Source organism: Solea solea, chromosome 15 (assembly GCF_958295425.1).
Source record: "Solea solea chromosome 15, fSolSol10.1, whole genome shotgun sequence".
In the NCBI taxonomy this organism is placed as follows: Eukaryota; Metazoa; Chordata; class Actinopteri; order Pleuronectiformes; family Soleidae; genus Solea; species Solea solea.
In genome coordinates, this window is record NC_081148.1 from 17630361 (window position 1) to 17648149 (window position 17789).

Consider the following 17789-nt stretch of genomic DNA (forward strand, 5'->3'; position numbering starts at 1 on the left):
AAAGATAGAGACATTGTTTTGTAAGTTATTTTATAAAACATAAAAGAAAAGGTTAGAAAAAAACATTTTTCTCACACACACACCAGCATAAACTAATAGAAACCAGTTGGAGTGACCTTTGTATAATTTGTGTCCTTGACAATGAAAACAGAACATTTGTGTTGTGTCAAAATTCTCTGCGTGTAAAAAGGTGTGCAACATGGAAAGGAAACCAGAAGCGGACTGAATGCATCTCTGATGGATGTATAATTTTTTTTTTTTGTAATTTAATGATTATTCTGATTATTCAACATAAAATGACATCAATTAAGTGGAATAAATCCGATGCTCAGCCCCACTCTGGTTTCCCGTGTCGCACAGCTTGCACTGTTCTACACAGGTCAATGTTTTCACACATCTCCTCTGCTCTCCTTCCCCTGACGTAGTTCGGAGACTCTCAGCAGCTTCGCCTGGTGCGTATTTTACGTAGCACGGTGATGGTGCGGGTTGGCGGAGGCTGGATGGCTCTGGATGAGTTCCTGGTAAAGAACGACCCCTGTCGAGGTAAGTTGAAGTTGGGTTCTGTATTCATTTATGTTTTCTTAGAGTTCGGCCTTTAAGAGAAATCAATTCTTGGCAGTTTTTTTTCAGTATAACATGTCTGTGACCCCGTCTGGAAGAAAACCTTTCTGTGTTTGTTTCCTGCTGTCCTCTGTATTAATGATCCATTTCCCTTCTTCCCCCCCGCGGAAACGTTCTCCTGCTGAACATGGTATCAATTCTTCTAGTTCATCACCACGGGAGCAAAATGTTGCGCTCGGAGTCAAACTCTTCCATAACTCAGTCTCCTATAGGTTGGCAAATCTCTCACTTTCTCACCTCGCTCCATGAACCCACCTGTGGTATGTGTGTCTGCACATCCGAGCGCGTGCTGCTTGTGTTGGTTCTGGCGTGTGTACTACCGTAGCTGTGTGTGTGTGGGTGAATGGCGTGGAACCCGCTCCACTCACCATCAAGTGTCACTCATCGCCGGCTGGTTTTCATGCATGCAGTTGTGTCTTGTCTGTAAATCACATCACCCGCTGTCACTGTTTCAGAGAAAAACCCACAATATCGCGTGTTTCTCTCTGAGCATGTAGCAAGCTTCTTATGAGCTGAGCTTCTTTTTGCAGTTTTCAGGTTTGCTTGACAATCCAAAAAAACTCACACTCAAAATGTGTACTTTTTACATAACACACAACAAAACTGAAACAGTTTTGCTTTCTTTGTTGACAGTTGTTTTGCGGTTAGTGGTTAGAACTGCATGTAAGCCAGTTTATGCTGTGAAGGTTTATTTATTTTTATTTTTTTTCTGATTTGGGCAATTGTGGTGTTTGAGTGTTTCAGGTGCACATTGATTGAATTAAATATTTTTAAACCATTTCATCAGCTGACAAACAAAAGTCCACTACTGTTGCACAATAATTGCAGTTGTGTTTAACAGAATGGATGTGATGTGGAACTGCATGAGTCACGTGTTTTCATCGTATTTTTCAGTTGTCAGTAGTAGTAAGATTATGTACTTATTGTTTTAGTTCGACGTTCCCTGGAAATCACTGTGTGACATACAGTAGTGCTAACCTTCGGGGGCGATTTATATAAACATTGTAATAAATAACTCCATTAAAATGGAGCAGTGCTTTTTACAATCATTTCCTTCTCACCTGTGGACGATGTTACATGGTTATTTCCAGGACTCCTCCAGAAAAGTTTGGGGAAATATTTAGCCAACCGAAGTGGAAAATAACTCACATAATCATTATCATCACCACAAAAAAAGAAATATTCATCTGTATTTATCCAACATGACTCATCTTGAGTGTGATTTTTGTAGCCAAAGGCAGAACCAACCTGGAGCTGCGAGAGAAGTTCATCCTCCCAGAAGGCACCACCCAGGTGATGGCGAGCTTCCGCTATCGAGGCCGGAGATCCCGGCCGTCGTCTAGAGGAGCTTCTCCAAACAGGTCCACCTCCAGTCAGAGCTGCCCTTGCCCAGCAAACCCAGCAGCGACCAGTACACCCAAGGTAAGTGGATCCACCCTGACGTGAGAGACGGATTTGGTTTTACTCCTTTCACGCCATAGATTGGTCATCCCTCACTGTGATTTGACTCTGATTCATCTGCCTTGATTATTTTTTGTGTTTGTGTTATTCAATCATTTCCATGTTCAGTTGTTTTGTGTGTTCTCCTTTCATCTAGTGATTTTTTTTTTGATTTCGAGAATCCATATGTGTCTTTTTGATTTGCCATTGTTTCCCAGACTCCCCAACAAATAAGCCGCAATTATGATAAGCCCTGGCTTACAAACAGCAAAACCTCCACTCCTCTTAAATCATCAGACTCCTTTGGGAGCCAAACTTCGTCCTCAGAGGTATAGTCACATAAACAACTGTCAGACCCAACTGAAAACTGCTGCATATCTATGAAAACAGAGTGTGGTTATTTAATCTTTCTGATTGTAGTTTTATTCTGTGACGAGAAACATGAAACACTTATTGATCTTTAAGTTCCTTTGATTTCACTTGGGTCGACAATATTTGATGTCTTCTCTTACTGTTGGGCTGTTTATTTAATTAATGCCTGACCAAAATGTTTGGTCAGGCATTTTAATGCTGCTGTGATATTAACATGTTGACGTTACATTCGTGCATGAACTCTCTCTTTGATGCTTTACTAATTCTACAGGTTTAACATGTTTTTCAAACACTAACTCTGTCATTCATTCATGCATCTTTTCCGCATACTCTGCACATTTCTCTGCAAATCCTTACAAATCGTATATAAAAAAGGAGTAAATTAAGGTCTGTCCTTTACAGATTACACCTGTCCAAGGCAGCAAATTACGTCTTCCAGGTTATTTGTCAGGTAAAGGATTTCAATCCAGCGAAGAGGGAACCTTGATCAGTGCTGCCGTACTGAAAGCTCGAGCACAGACTCTAGGTGGTGAGTACGAAACAACTGTACTATTGTTTGAATTATTATTATAATCACAGGAAATATTTGTAAATTAAAAATAAATGACCCATTTAGGGACATAGTAGGGACACAGTACATACACGTACAACACATCTCCAACGATGTCTCCATAAAACACATAACAAGATACAGTACATCATGACTAGAATGAATGTTTTTCTGTTTCCTGTTTCTAGAGTCAAGAAAGAATTCCAGCCGACCTGGAAGTAAAGCCGGAAGCAGAGGAAGCAGCCGCAGAGGCAGCGACGCCTCTGACTTTGACATCTCGGACATCCAGTCCGTGTGTTCGGACGTGTCCGAGACGGTCGGCGAGAGCAGCAGAGCGACGCCGCGCTCTGCTTCCCGCCAGCACGGAGGAAAACCCTCCAAGATCCCCACTCCTCAAAGAAGAACCACTCCCACGAGCAAACTGGCCAAAGGATCCAAGCGATAGTCGGTGGCCTTGAAAACACAACCCAGAAACTAGATGCACCCTAAAAACCTAAAGGACACTGGAGATATCTAACTTAAAAGACTGCAAATGTGTTGAGTGTTATTTAAATTGTTTGCGAAGATGTAAGATATTCTGTCGAGAGGCAATGTGGTTTTAATTTTATGTGAGAATGGATAGTGTTTTTTCTTTCTTTTTTTATGTATTTTATTTTTGTGAAAAAGAAATGTCAATTTGATTTTGTTGTATTTTATTTTATTGACGATAAAAACCTGTAGAGGTTTGAAGAACACTAGAAAACCTGGGTATGACTATGTTGTACTGTTAACTTACATTTCTACACACTAATGAAGGACAACACGCAGGATAGTGCTGAGAGTTACTGAATAGACTGTAATTAATGTATGCTGATGTTTGGAGTAGATGGTACATTATGGTACCATTTCAGGCACTGCAGTTAACTATTTAAGTGCTATGATCATACTGCCAACATGCATTTAAAGGGCAATGCAATATACTACAAAGAAAACCCCTGTAAGCACTGCAGAAACCTTTGAAAAAACACTATTTAAAACAAGTAGCAGAAACCTCGTAATCATGAAGCTTTCAAGTCCTGTTTGTTTGTTTGTTTGTTTGTCAGCAGCTGCTCTCCTCGTTTCGTTTGATCACTGCGCAGCAGCGCGTGCAGTGGCCTCGACGAGGTGCCACTTCACGTAGACGTTGTCGTGCACATCTATGTCAATGTATGTTTAATTTCGGTAGAGCTGAAATTGTTACTGTAACATTACTTTGTAATAAACCTGCTTGCAGAAAGCCACCAGGGAACTGGTGTGAACCACGCAATCCTCTCTGCTTGACTGCTTTTATGGCCTGTTGTTAATCAGTATTGGTGTCTGTTCAATTCTGGTTCTCTGTGATTATGATTGTATTGGAGCGGGATTGTATCAGGCAAGAAAAAAAAATGGTAACATGCTTTCCTGACAGTTATTGAAAATGACATTTGATGGATTAATGTGATGTTTCGGAGATCACCTGATATATCTAGTGCCAACATCCACATTTTAACAACCAGTGAAATATTCACATGACTTTACAAACGTTCATACTGATTTTTTCCAGATTTCTAGAGGAGGAATCCCTAAGCTTGTCATACAGCGCAGCCATCAGGTGAGAATGTATTGGTTTATGACCAAAATGCCTTCAAATCACACATTAACTAGCACTTTTTTTCCACCAATTTTAACTAGAGTGGTTGAACAAGGCAATCATGTTAAATGTTGATTGTTAAAGTACACCCCAGCCTTTTCTCCTTCCTTCATCTTTCTCTTTCACTTTCACTAAAATGAACCCAGCTGATTGATAAGAAGTCACCACATCCCACAGATTTCATTAAGTGGAAAATGGCTCATCTGTCAGAAAGATCAACTTTGCTTTGTAAATACATCGTTTTGCAGTTTTTTTTTCATATGTTTTAACTTTAAAGTTTCATGTCCTTTAACCACATTTCCTCTGCAGCCCAATCCAGTGTCTTTAGACTGCAGGTGTGGTTTTCTCTGGGGTGGAATGTTTGCAGAGCGTCTTGTGTTTAGATGTGACATACTACATCTTTCTCTCAGGGGGACTCGGCAGATTATACACAATCTTGAATGAAAACATCACCAAAACACTGCACAAAACATGATACGCCGATTCTTCTACATTGATCTTCTGTAGTTACCTGTTTGAGATACAAGTCTGAAAGCACCTGCTGTGTTCACCTGCATTACCTTGATATGATGACAGCGTTGGCTGGACGACGGTATCCTGCACTGACTGTAGGTGTAACTGACCTATGAGAAGAGACGGTTCCCTTGGGGACCAAAGGTGGAGTGGAGCTCAGGGATCAGGCGCATGTGAGATCCAGAGCTTCCTGTGTGAATGGTCCTCCTGTTCAGCTCCAACAGTGGCCCGGAGATGCCACTTTAGAGAGTGGATATCTCTTCACACCAGGAACTAGGAGAGATCCAAACAGGAGCCACGGGACTCTTTATTTATTTTTTCCAAGAATATGTGAGTATTTCTAATAAATGTTCTGCTCTCTTTTAATTGTATAAAATAAGTGGCTCATGATATACAGTATAATGATGTCGTGTTGCTCAGCAAACAGGACGGCATATTAGTGTATGTATAATTTAAATGATAACTTTTACAATATTTGATATTTAATAAGAGTTCAAATGAAGCATCTTTACCCATTGGGTTGGTTTTATTATTTTAAATAAGCATTATTATTTTTCTTAAATCTTTCTTTCATCTTTCCTTTACCTCTGCACCTAACACGTGTGTATACAGTTGAAATGAAGAGTTGTGTAACACATTTGCATAACCTGTACAACAAAACCACTTAATATACTAATTTATCTCCTCTTCTATGCTGTAGGCACTTGTAGCCCCTCCGATATTCAAAATTTGAAAATGCCAGCATTGAAAGGTTCGCTGGTGTTTGCAGCTCTCTTTGTCTTCTTTGGACTGACCCACTGTCAACAGTTACCAAGTAAGTATAAGTATATTCCCTCATGCTCAGTTGAGGACTCTATACTATTGATCACATTTCCCGCTGCTTAGTAATAAATCTGGATCTTCAGACATACAATATGCAGGTTCTGTGTATCTATATTTATCCTTTATCATTTCATATATATCATAAGACAATTTCATCACTGTCAAATACTCACCGAACATACTCTGTTAGACTTTGAAAGTTAAATTAAATTTGCAAGTATAATGAATAACATGTTAAAATCTGAACAGATAAGCAGAATAACACTAAGACAATCGGCATTCTCATTTCAAACAGAGTGGAAATCATTTGTCATGTTTTCCTTTAACAGAAAAAAAAAAAATATATTGTTATGTCTAATGTCACATTCTATCACATTCTGTAACTGTGCTGCTCCTATGTTTCTAATCTCTTTCCTGGGTCAAACACTACAGCCCCACAGCCAGCAGAGGACAGTGTTTGTCAGTTCATGGTCTATTCTTTCTATTATTTGTCTTCCCAGCAGACAACCCAGTGTCATATTTCCCAGTGCTGCTTCATTCACTTTACAGTCTGCACGCTTAGGGTCATGCTGGGGTTAAGTTGTGTGCGTGTGTGTGTGTGTGTGTGTGTGTGTTTGTTAGATAGAGAGTGAGTGAGAGAGAAGAGAGTTTCAAAGAGCGCCTTTGAAACAGAGTTACCATAAATTCATCAGTGAAAAGCTACTTTCTACCTCCGCTGTAGTTCCCACAGTGAACTGATGAAATTGTATATAGAGTCGAGTATTTCTGACCCACTGACTGCAGAGCATGACAGAAACACTTGTTTGCACTGAGCCAATACTGCAGGTTTCAGTCGCAGACGGCATAGACAGAATAAAGGATGACATGCTACTCTAGGTCACAGTTGTAGAGATGTTATTGACTGATTTTTCACTTGCACCAGCTTTTATCCACATGTCGACTCCATAGGAAACACAGTTCTGCTGATCTCATTCTTACGGCAGAACCTAGCGTTTGAAATTTAGAAGCCAAATTCACCCAAGGAAAATAAACACCGTCTTCATACTTTGAAAAAGGACCTCATTATACCTGTGAATAGACGGCAGTATAAACGACAGTGATTAATGCAGTTATTATAGACTCTGCGATATTGGTGCTGGCATGTGGATGCAGCTCCTTTGATGCTTAATCACTGCGATGTGAAACTAAGCTCAGTGTTTGTACTGTGAGGTTATAATCTCCTGGAAGAGTTCCGTGTGCCTGAGTCGAGAGGAGTGAGGAGGGTGGATGGCTCTCAACCCGAGGCGGTGGCATACCGCGTCAACCCCTCCATCCATCTACGCAAGACCATGAGGTACAGTGTTTCACTCTATAGATACGTACGCATCATGTATTGATCTCAGACTGGGACATTGTTCTGTTACAGCAGCATTGGACATCAGGGATAGAACATAACAATATATGGTACCTTAAACAGTAGAACTATATATAAACCATATATAAACATGTGAAAGTATAAACTGAATGCTGGTATATTAGTGCAATTATTAGTCTAGTGTAGTAAAACAGTAGTAGAACTGGGATTTAAACGGGGTTAAAAGGGCAGAGTGTCCTGAGTTATTATATAGTAAATGTGTCAATCAACTGTGACATCACTGTCACTTGTGGGACTAAGCACACACCTTTCAACACCAGTGCCACATTTACTTGTTAGAGAACACAAAGCTCCTGTATGTAACTGCTGTTGCTGTTGAGGCTCCTCCTCGCCTCCATCAGCCTTGATGTAAAACACCTCCTCAGTACAGCCTGGGAATGATCCGGAAAGTTGTGTTGTTTTTGTTTATGATGTCGTGAATAATAAAACTATGTAATCATGTTTGCATAAAACGTTGTGGGTCAGAACACACGCTTCACTCATATTCCTGGCTTTGCCCACAAATGCATTGATTTTATGACAGTTGTAAAAGACACTACCGTTTCCCAACTGTAGGGAACGTAGCAGCCTCACTCTGTGGACAGCAGTATTGACATGAACGCTATAGTGCAGTGCAGCCTAATAGAGCTTTTGTTTGACCTGAAAATATTACATTTAAAAAGTTTAGTGCCTTTTGTGTTTTGCTCATAAATCAACACAGAACGCCAAAAATAAAGTCATTTATTTTCACCGAAAAATCATCACATGTCAATAGGGGATTTGAGCATGAAATCTCAAATAAAACCCTTATGTTGCCACAAAAGCCTGTGACTGTTCCTTTGTGAAGAAAGCAGCCTCTGTATGATTTTATCCAGCACCCCCCCTCTTGTTCCACAGTGACGTGTATCCAGATGGCCTTCCCTCTGACTACTCGGTCATTGCAACATTTAAGGTGACCAAGGACACTGCGAAGCGATCCTGGAACCTGTGGCAGGTCAGCGACCCTGACGGACGGGAGCAAGTCGGCCTGCGTTTCCACGGCGACGCGCGCTCTTTAGACTTCTTCTACACCGGTCCCCGTGGGAGCCAGATGCTGAGGACCTTCCGCGGCGTGGGGAAACTGTTTGACGGAGAGTGGCACAAGTTGGCACTGAGTGTAAAGGGCAGACACGTGAAGCTGCTGATAGACTGTGAAGAGGTCAGTGTGGAGGCCATTGAGGAATCCAGGCCAGTCCTCCGCAGAGGATACACCACCATCGTCAAACGAGCTGCAGGAGATCGCTCTGTGTCTGTATGTTGACAGCTTGGATTTTTTTTGTGTGTTTTTTTTTAAGTTCCTGATTTGAATTACAACCTTAAATTGATCTCCGCTGTCCTTCTAGGTGGACCTCCAGCAGATGGATGTGTCATGTGACCCGGAGCAGGCTTATTCGGAGGGCTGCTGTGAGCTCTCCAGTGTGGTGAGTCACCTATGATTCAACATTGTTTTCCTCCCTCTTCTCACAGATATGTTTCACGTTTTAAAACCAATCTCTTTTCCAGTGTGGGGGGTATGCAGAGATCGGTCTCGTAGGTGGAAGAGCATCTTGCAAATGTGTGCACGGAAAACCCGGCATTCAGGGACCTCCAGGGCCAAAGGTGAATGAACCTGCACAGGGAAACCTGGCTGAACAAGTCAGAACGGATAAGTCAAGCTGACGTGCCATTTTCTTCTCTTATTCAGGGTCACATAGGTCTTGCAGGGAAAGCCGGAGATCAAGGAAGACAAGGAAACTGGGTAAAACAAACAACACAATACGCCTCTCAGTCCTGAAAAATATGAAAACCTTATGTAAGAAACGCAAACTCAATTGTAAAGCCTTCATTTGTGAGACAGCGCTGAAGCTGTGGAAAAGTAGCAGTGGAAGTACAACAGAGACGGAACAGAATGGAAACAAATCAGCGATAGTAAACACAGGGGCTCCTTTCAGAGGTTGAAATCTCATGTGCGCTCTGCAAGGAAGTCTGAGGGAGGAGGCCAAGAGACACACAAAGGCGATACAGATGTGACAATAAATTTGTTTTTGTAGTTCTGAAATAACCATTTGCATCAAACACAGGATCTTCTGTTTTAGAATATAGACTTTAACTCAGACTGGCGCAGGATCACAGGAACTGTCGCGGCTTTGCTTTCCCTTTGGAAGACACTGAGCCAAATGTAATGAATCCCACACACACAGGAAAACCAGGCGGTTGAGCAATAAGCCATGCCCTCCGAGGGTCGAGTAACGAGTGGCACTGTGAGGGCTTGACTGTTGTGTGAAATCTGGTTTGATTTTTTTATGGATCGGGCTTATTAATTCACCACAGGGGGACCCGGTTGTGAAAGAGGGGAGCTGTTGGAGAAAATGATCATTAGCATAAAGTATTCTGCTGCACGATCGAATTACACAAAAACTACACGTACGTTTGTGTGATTATTTCCACTTTAAATGTACGACTTGTTAATCTCTTTGATGCTTATTAGTTACTGTTACGTTAGAGCAGACCTGGTGCAAGAGGATGTGTGTTTTTTTTTTTTAATTCACATGTTATAGTATTTAACATGCCCTTTGCACTTAAGGAAGTCCCCCATGCTGACTGAGCATACACAAATGTGTGCCTGTAGAGCTTTGTACTGAACATTCAGAGCACATTTCCAGAGCTGTATGTGCTACATATTCATGTAGTGAACTGCAGCTGTAGCTCATCTGGGAATCTGCCTTGTGTAACTTGTTAGAGCTTTGACCTCCTGCCAGGCTGTGAATCACACAGCGCCCCCGACATGTCGATCTCCGCCCCTGCTGGCATCCGCGGAGGGCATTTCCTGGCACAGATACCGACTGGCCATCTCAGGTGGTGGGTGGTCTCTCTCCTCCTCGTGGGCTATACCCCCGCCGTAGAGTCGTCGTAAAGTTCACGGTCATGCCTCTCGCCGCACTGTCGGCCATTTCTGAGGTTAGCCTGTGTCCAGCTGATGCTGCGTTAGAAACAGTGTCGGGTGAGAAAATAAACTGACAACACAAAGGCATCCTGGTGTAGTTTTATCTGTTTGTTGACAGTGAACTACAGCCATCTGGAAAACACTCATCCCTTTACTACCAAGGAAGTCAGCATGTGTGCGAACAGTACTGGGCCATGGTGTTGTATTGATAATGTGTCTTAAACCCTGCTGAAAGAGTTCGGTGTTTATTCTCCACTAATGTGACAGAAACGGCAGTTTGGGGGGTTTATACAGCTTATGTTTTAAGATGTGCAGATTTGTCACTACAAACAAAGCTACAGGAGCTCCTTGTGAGCATAGGGCACAGTCTGGGAAAACAGAAACAGCTCATTAGTGTCACCTAACTCAACATTTTTCTCACTTTTTGTGTTTAACCGAACAATTTAACCGAACTGTGGTCATTTTAGAGCTCGTTGCCTTTCATTTACTTAGTTCAAAAACAATAATTGTGGTTTTAGCAGGGATATGTGCTAAACAACAATCTTTGTTTAAGGAAAAAGAAAGCAACAACTAACTTTGTTACGGTTCAGTTTTGTGCGCAGCTGAAACAGATTGTGTTGATTAGCGCTAGACATTCTGGGGGCTCGACTTTGTTCACTTTGGACAGTATGTTGTGTTATTATGAAAGAACATGTCCATGCATTAAACGTTTAATCTCTCAGGTCCGCCTGCTCTTACGTTGACATTTTACACGCTGTTGCCAAAAAACGAAAGAAAAAAAACAAGCACGTTTTTGTTTGTTTGCAGGGGATCAGGGGAATCACGGGAGACTATGGCAACGTTGGTGAGCCAGGCCCAAAAGTAAGATTGTCCTTCATACGGTAGACGCTGCACTGTCTTGGCTCACACACACTGTACGTTTGGCTTGTTCTCAATGGGCATAATGAAACTTTGCTCACACATCCTCAGGGGGAAGAAGGAATCAAAGGCGAGAAAGGAATGAGAGGACTCTGGGGCCAAGTGGTAATTTATTGCGCTCAAACGAATCATTTTCTTTACCATGAAATCTTACACATGTGTATTAATGAGCTGTTGCGTTAACAGGGAGACCGAGGTCCTAAGGGGCTGAAAGGACTGGGAGGAGCGGCAGGGTTCAAGGTAAACATCCCCACTTGGTTCCTGTTTAATAAAGTTCCAAACATTTAATTGGATTTGAGGGCAAAGTTTGGGGACTTTTTTTTGTAACAACTTTGTGAATAACTCAAAGGAATTAATGTTGACATGTTGACTGTAATGACAGGGAGTTCGTGGACCACCCGGAGACATTGGAGAGACTGGGAACCTAGGAGATGTTGTAAGTTAACCTTGCAGACTTAGCGGTGCATCCTTTTAGAAAGTGATTATGTAATTACTGTATTATTAACATTTTGGCCTCCATCAAGGGTGCTAAAGGCGAAAAAGGATATGAAGGAATTCCTGGGTTCCTGGGAGTCAAGGTATTCCTATTTCCTTCTCTCTGTGTCTTCTTTTGTCTTTGAATACTGTAATTTAACTCTACCATTCTTTTTTTTCATTTCTATTTAGGGAAATAAAGGGACTTATGGGGAAACAGGGCGTCCTGGGCCCAGAGGAAAGCAGGTGGGTTTTACCGGGATTCCCAAATGTGTAACAAGAGTTTCATAATTCTGTATTTTTTTAATTCTACCTTCGAAATCCCCTAATGTGACCACACACAGCCAGTAAATCATTTTAATGTGGCAAAACACTGGAAAAGACGCTATGTTTTTGGCTTTTGTGCCGTCTCCATAAACACTGTTAGAACATGTGGCTGGATTTTGGCTCAGGCACGAGGACTTGAAGTATATCACACACCGATGAGTCACTGCAAGAAGAGCTTCACCCACAACGATAACCTACGCTATTAAAGAAGGCTGCCTGCTCATCGCGATGCCAATGCGTAATTGTAACCTCTGTTGCTTTCAATTATAATTTGACAGGGTATTGTGGGAGATCCCGGAGAGAGAGGAACTCCTGGAGAGAAGGGGAAGCCAGTATGTGTCACAAGATAATCACAATAATATGAAGATTTTCAAACAACACAGTTTCTTTTTTTTAATGTTGATACAAAGACTGATCATTTTTGCCTGGAAAATTAGGGTCTCCAAGGTCCTGTGGGCAGAGTCGGCACCATCGGGGTGAAGGTAATTCACCTCCGGCTCACATGCTGTACTGCGTCACACCTGAGTGCTCAGTCACTGCCAACATAATTAGTCTGTGTTATACTAATCACAGTGTCTCCCTAGGGCATTACTGGCGATCCCGGTTTACCTGGCAGAGAGGGCGATTCAGGAATAGAGGTATTATATTCTGCATATAATGGTGTCTTTGCGTAAGAAAATATAAAAACAGTGTACATGTCTCAACGTAAGTGTCATCTCTTTCTCGCAGGCGTATCAGGGTCCACAGGGGCTTAGTGGAAAAAGTGGACGAGCTGGAAGGAAGGTAACTCACCGATCGTGTTTGGTTTTGTGTATACATGTAAAAATGTGTTGTTTTTGGCGGATTAACTTGTTGCCATTTGTGTTTTTCACAGGGGGAGAAAGGCACCCTTGGGCCACCAGGAGAAATGGGTCCCCAAGGCCAAACTGTAAGTCGCTTTTTCAGGCACTGCGATTCACGCAGGACACACACACATAAATTTTGCACATAAAGTAGTTTGCCATGTTAAAGGAAAGCTAAAAATTTAATAAATGTTTTATCCTTCGAGGGCCCAAGAGGTTTCAAAGGTTCTGCAGGGAAGCCAGGAAGACCTGGATTTATTGGCCCACCGGGACCTACTGTAAGTGCTCCAGATGAATTTTCGAAACTCTTTCAAACACTTCGTGTTCTTTTTTTAAAAGCCGTTTAATCTTCACAGGGACATGTGGGTGTACCTGGAAAAGCAGGGGCCAAGGTAATCCATCCTCATCCATCAGCCAATAAAGATATAAATTGATATTAGTCAATGGCTGCATCAATTCAATTCAATTTTGTTTTTGAACTGTGTTTTCCTCCAAACATTTGGAACTTGTTTAGCATGAAAGGTCTCGTATGATATATCTTAATGTTGCTCACTAAGCCATTCCTTTGGTCACTATATTGTCACCCGGTGTCATCTGATTGTAAACACATGAACCACAGTGATGCGGTAGAATAAATAATTCATGGTGGCCTCCAAGAGCTGTCATATTAGCGTAAGTCTTTCCTGTGCTCCCCATCTGGATGGGGGTGTCACAGTTCATGCTGAACTCCCCCCCCAGGACCTGTTTTTGGTGTTTACAGAGAATCCCATGCTGATTAAAGGGGCAACTTTTCCCCCAGAAACCACTTTTCAGCTGTTTATGTTTTGGGGGACATGCTGTAGAGTAAACAAATTAGATTTAAAAACAGAAACTGCAGCGGAAGTAAGTACAAAATTATCCAGATTGTCTGTGATGTTTACTGTTGTAAATAAGTAGACTGTCAGAAGTATAGATTAGGAGATCGTTTTCACATGCTGATGCACTCATGGGTCGGATCACACCACTAATTCAAACTGGTCTTGATCTCCACCGCGCTTGTCTAAAGTTCTGAATCTTACGCGTGGTCTCCAGACATGTATTTTCCCATTGGAGATTAAAAATGAACTGAGAGGTTCCTGGCCCATTAACAAATGCAAAGAACACTGTCTATGAGTGAGCAGTAGACACATCAGTTAGTCTTTTTTTTGAAGATTTTACAACAGTACAACAATGAATGATTCCATCCAGAAGGTAAAGACACAGAAACAATAACACATCCAGAATCCAAATTTCAAAATCCACTGCACAGCTGAATAATCGGTAATCAAGAGGCGACTGCGATTTACAGTATGTTGATTGTGTTGCTCATGTTTCCTTTGGAGAAACTAATCATACAGCAGAACACCTGTGAAACCCTGACATAGCAAGTATCAGGATTGCAAGTTTCCTAACCCTGTATTTTTTAATCCGCCTTGCACAGGGTGACACTGGAATCCAGGGAACCCAAGGAGTCAAAGGTGCAAAGGTAGGTGCTGCTTATTTAATCATCTCCTTTCATCATTATTTCCTCCTGGGTTTTTCTTTTTTTTTTTGTCTCAACACAAATTTCTTTTTTTTCATAGGGAGAAAATGGAGTTAAGGGTCCAAAAGGAAAGGTGAGCTGTGATACTGTCTGACTGAATAGTCAGAAAAATCTAATACCAGTGCATCAGATGACATTCCCAACATATTTCAAGCATCTGTAGATGTGATAGTCACACCCACCACTGGATCAAAATATCAAACATTTCTCCATTGTTCTCCTCCATTTTTGTCTAACTTGAACATTTACAAGTTTGTCCTCTCAGTTATTTTACCGTGTCCTCTTGGCGTTTGTGTTAACTAGTATTTATTCTTATCTTAATGAGATTTAATTTTCACGTTCAAAACCTGAACACTTATGCGTCTTCCAGTTCACTGGACGCTGATTTCCCTTTGCCTTCTGATGGATGTGCTACTGAATGTCTGTGTCCTGAGACTCAGTCCTGCTGAAGCTGTTAACCTGTTCTGTAGGTTGGAGACAGGGGGGAGCAGGGACCCCAGGGTGGACGGGGGAAGCGTGGCCCGGTGGGCCTGTCTGGACGTTCAGGTGGTGTTGGAGTCAAGGGGAATCGAGGTGAAGGAGGACCAGATGGTTTTCGGGGACCCCCAGGACCACCTGTAAGTAAAATACAAGACCCTGAATGTTTTTTTGTTTGTTTGTTTGTTTTGCTGATGTGACCATTTAAAGTTATACTTACTGTAATTGTAATAGAAAGAACTGCTCCTCGGTTTATGCTTCCACTGGCTATAACATCTGTCTTCATGAAGGATGGCACAGAAACAGCAGCGTAATTAAGTGCACTTGAAATGTTGCTGACCAGTACACACGCATTTAAACACTTTCTCATTAGACATGTAGTCAGTTGTGACTCACAGCAAGGGATTTTTTTTAGTGTGGCTATAAATCCACAATGAGCCTGAGGAAATATTGTTGGATGCATTTGTTTTTCCCCTCTGCGAGGCAGCCACTGCTCCAGCAGGCCCTGCCCTGTAATACTAAATGCTGCATGTGCAACATTTGGGTCACCTCCACTGATGGATGTGCTCATGATTTGTCACACAGGGTCCGACCCTCTCTGCGCAACATGTGATCGAGGTGTGCAAGAAAGTTGTGCTGGAGCAGATGTCCACCTTTGCCAACTCAGTGAAGAGGACATGTGCTGCAGTTTGCCCTCTTTACGGGGACGTTCCCATGGGTCCCCCTGGTTCCCCGGGACAGAACGGACCCCCCGGATCTCCTGTGAGTTTTTATAGTTTTAGTCATGATGTTGCAAAAGATTATCAGCCTGCATTCCACTCAAGGGGCCTTTGCACTTGTAAAACCGTTGCTTCGCGTGGCTCCTCCTCCTGCAGACCTTCAGCTAAAACACGCTGGTGGTGCTCAGTAAATTCTCCATACATTGTCTGTGTTTGTCTCCCTGGCTGAATGAAATGCAAACACAGTGCAAGGGTCTAGACTGGACGAGCGGAGCCTTGAGTATTTGGCACAAAAGCCTGGAATGAAAACATTACGACTTTCCACGTCTCTGTGAGGACAAATAAGGAGTCACAGGCTAGACACTTGAACTGTGTTGAATGGTTTTTGGAGATTATTGCGGCTGCCCTCGGATCGCAAAGCCTTTTCCACACGATTATATAGCGTAGAGACGAATTCTTTAATCACAATGACTCTCACACTGATAAATGCTCTTGGAGGCATTATTATATAAAATATTTTACTTCATTAGATTATGGCCAGTAAGCCTCCCGTTGTGGTGTTTTAAGAGATGTACCATTACTGCGCAATGTTTTTTCCGACTTACCAAAAAAGAAATCTTGTTTTTAACAGAGCTGGTCAGAGGTTGATGGAATCTAAAGTCATGCAAGATTTGCACTGAAAACACACAAGAGATTAATGGTGTATTTTCCTATTGGTGATGTTGTCAGGGTGACTCTGGTATTGATGGTGTTGATGGAGAAGTGGGTGCACAGGGATTCTATGGAGAAGCTGGAGAGACTGGACGAAAGGGAGAAAAAGGTGTGAAAAACAAACGTGCTTCATCAACATGATTATGAACTAGCTATAATTCACCAGAGCTTTTTTTGGAAAGACAGAAACATGATGGTTCAATACTTCATTTGGTATGAATAACGTATTCCACCACTGGGAACAAAAAAATAATCATTAACCACATATATGACACTGTTGATTAAAATACTGTACAGCAGCATTGGCTAACGTGAACATGATGTCACACTCGTATTCATCAGCTTGAAAGATCTGTTCTTGGGAAAACTGCCTGCCGTTCCTGTTAAAAAAAAGAGTGTGTATGCGTCTGTCTGTCTGTCTGTCTGTCTGTCTTCCAGGTGACACAGGCGAAAAAGGTGATAAAGGAGCCAAGGGTAATGGCCTACCTGGTTACACTGGAGATCAGGGACCACAGGGTAATTTCATCTTCCACCATTTAATGTCATTTGACTCAGCTAAATTGGTTAAAATGAGTCTTGAACTGTTTCCAAACCTGGTTCTGTGCAACTTCGTTCAAACCATATTCAGCTGAGTCTGTGTTTCAGAGAAATGGAGGAGACGTGTGACTGTAATAGACGTGTCTTATTTGCCAAAAATGAAACCGTTTTCTCAGGAAAGACTCTTTTCTTGGAACCAACCATGTGTTAACTTTCTCTTACTCAGCAGGGACTGTCTTACTGCAGACTGGGATGTCTGAGGCCTAAACAACGCTTTCCTCCTCTATCACAGGTCAACGTGGGCGAGCTGGCAGAGCGTTTAATGGCCAGCCAGGCAAGCAGGGTGAGAGGGGACACGTAGGTCAGCCTGGACTCGGGGGTCACCCAGGTCTCAGAGGGCCTCCGGGTGTCTGTGTCACATCTGGATGTCCTCAGGTCAACGTCCCCAGTGCGATACCTCAGCCAGCATCAGCACCACCACCACCACGCAGACAGAGGAATCGCCCGTAGAGGAACAAGCATCTGGACAGTGAATCTGAAGAGTGAGCCTAAAGGAGGAAAACCTGATACAATGTTCTTGTTAATATGTGATTGTTCAAATAAATTGACATTTCCATGTAAATATGCAACCAAAACTCTAACTGAACTTCTGGTGACAACGACAACACAGAATACATTTGTATAAAAACACCAACATTTTTATTTGATAGATTTCATTCTGAGTTGTCTTGAAACACCCGTTCTTTATAATAAAAACACAAAAGTCATTGATTTTGTTTTATTTAGCTTTTTGTTATAAAATGATAGATATTTGTTCTATATTGTGTTGTTAACCATACAGTAAAACCATACAGAATATATTACACTTTCCTTCTATTTGGTTGAATTTAAAATTCTGCATG

At 42.0% G+C, this 17789-nt stretch overlaps 2 protein-coding genes across 27 annotated transcripts in view; both read left to right on the forward strand.

Moving 5' to 3' along the window:
• Window positions 1–4268, forward strand: part of dst (dystonin) — a 97387-nt gene extending 93119 nt beyond the window's left edge. For 17 of the 26 annotated variants that reach the window (XM_058651361.1, XM_058651351.1, XM_058651360.1 and 14 more), the window contains 6 exons: window positions 426–543; window positions 768–881; window positions 1853–2043; window positions 2280–2390; window positions 2836–2962; window positions 3172–4268. In XM_058651361.1, the coding sequence (XP_058507344.1) occupies window positions 426–543; window positions 768–881; window positions 1853–2043; window positions 2280–2390; window positions 2836–2962; window positions 3172–3428 (918 nt within the window). In that variant the 3' untranslated portion in view covers window positions 3429–4268. The remainder of the gene's footprint in view (window positions 1–425; window positions 544–767; window positions 882–1852; window positions 2044–2279; window positions 2391–2835; window positions 2963–3171) is intronic. The other 9 variants (XM_058651359.1, XM_058651376.1, XM_058651363.1 and 6 more) reach the window with 4 other exon arrangements.
• An 857-nt stretch (window positions 4269–5125) lies between these two features.
• Window positions 5126–17654, forward strand: zmp:0000000760 (collagen alpha-1(IX) chain). The gene is made up of 27 exons (XM_058651393.1): window positions 5126–5474; window positions 5845–5958; window positions 7176–7299; window positions 8257–8650; window positions 8742–8819; window positions 8902–8997; window positions 9083–9136; window positions 11129–11182; window positions 11291–11344; window positions 11426–11479; window positions 11622–11675; window positions 11764–11817; window positions 11906–11959; window positions 12319–12372; window positions 12478–12522; window positions 12625–12678; window positions 12770–12823; window positions 12915–12968; window positions 13089–13160; window positions 13239–13274; window positions 14342–14386; window positions 14484–14516; window positions 14914–15060; window positions 15506–15682; window positions 16369–16459; window positions 16789–16866; window positions 17180–17654. Exons 2-27 carry the CDS (start codon window positions 5880–5882, stop codon window positions 17395–17397), a joined length of 2307 nt encoding a protein of 768 aa, XP_058507376.1. The 5' UTR covers window positions 5126–5474; window positions 5845–5879; the 3' UTR covers window positions 17398–17654.
• The last annotated feature ends 135 nt before the right edge of the window (window positions 17655–17789 follow it).

Excerpts from the sequence above, each read along its gene's own strand:
- zmp:0000000760 (XM_058651393.1), top strand. The coding sequence starts at position 5,880 with ATGCCAGCATTGAAAGGTTCGCTGGTGTTTGCAGCTCTCTTTGTCTTC. Across the intron at positions 11,960-12,318 it reads CTGGGCCCAGAGGAAAGCAG|GGTATTGTGGGAGATCCCGG; the intron begins GTGGGTTTTACC and ends ATAATTTGACAG. Across the intron at positions 13,275-14,341 it reads CTGGAAAAGCAGGGGCCAAG|GGTGACACTGGAATCCAGGG; the intron begins GTAATCCATCCT and ends CGCCTTGCACAG.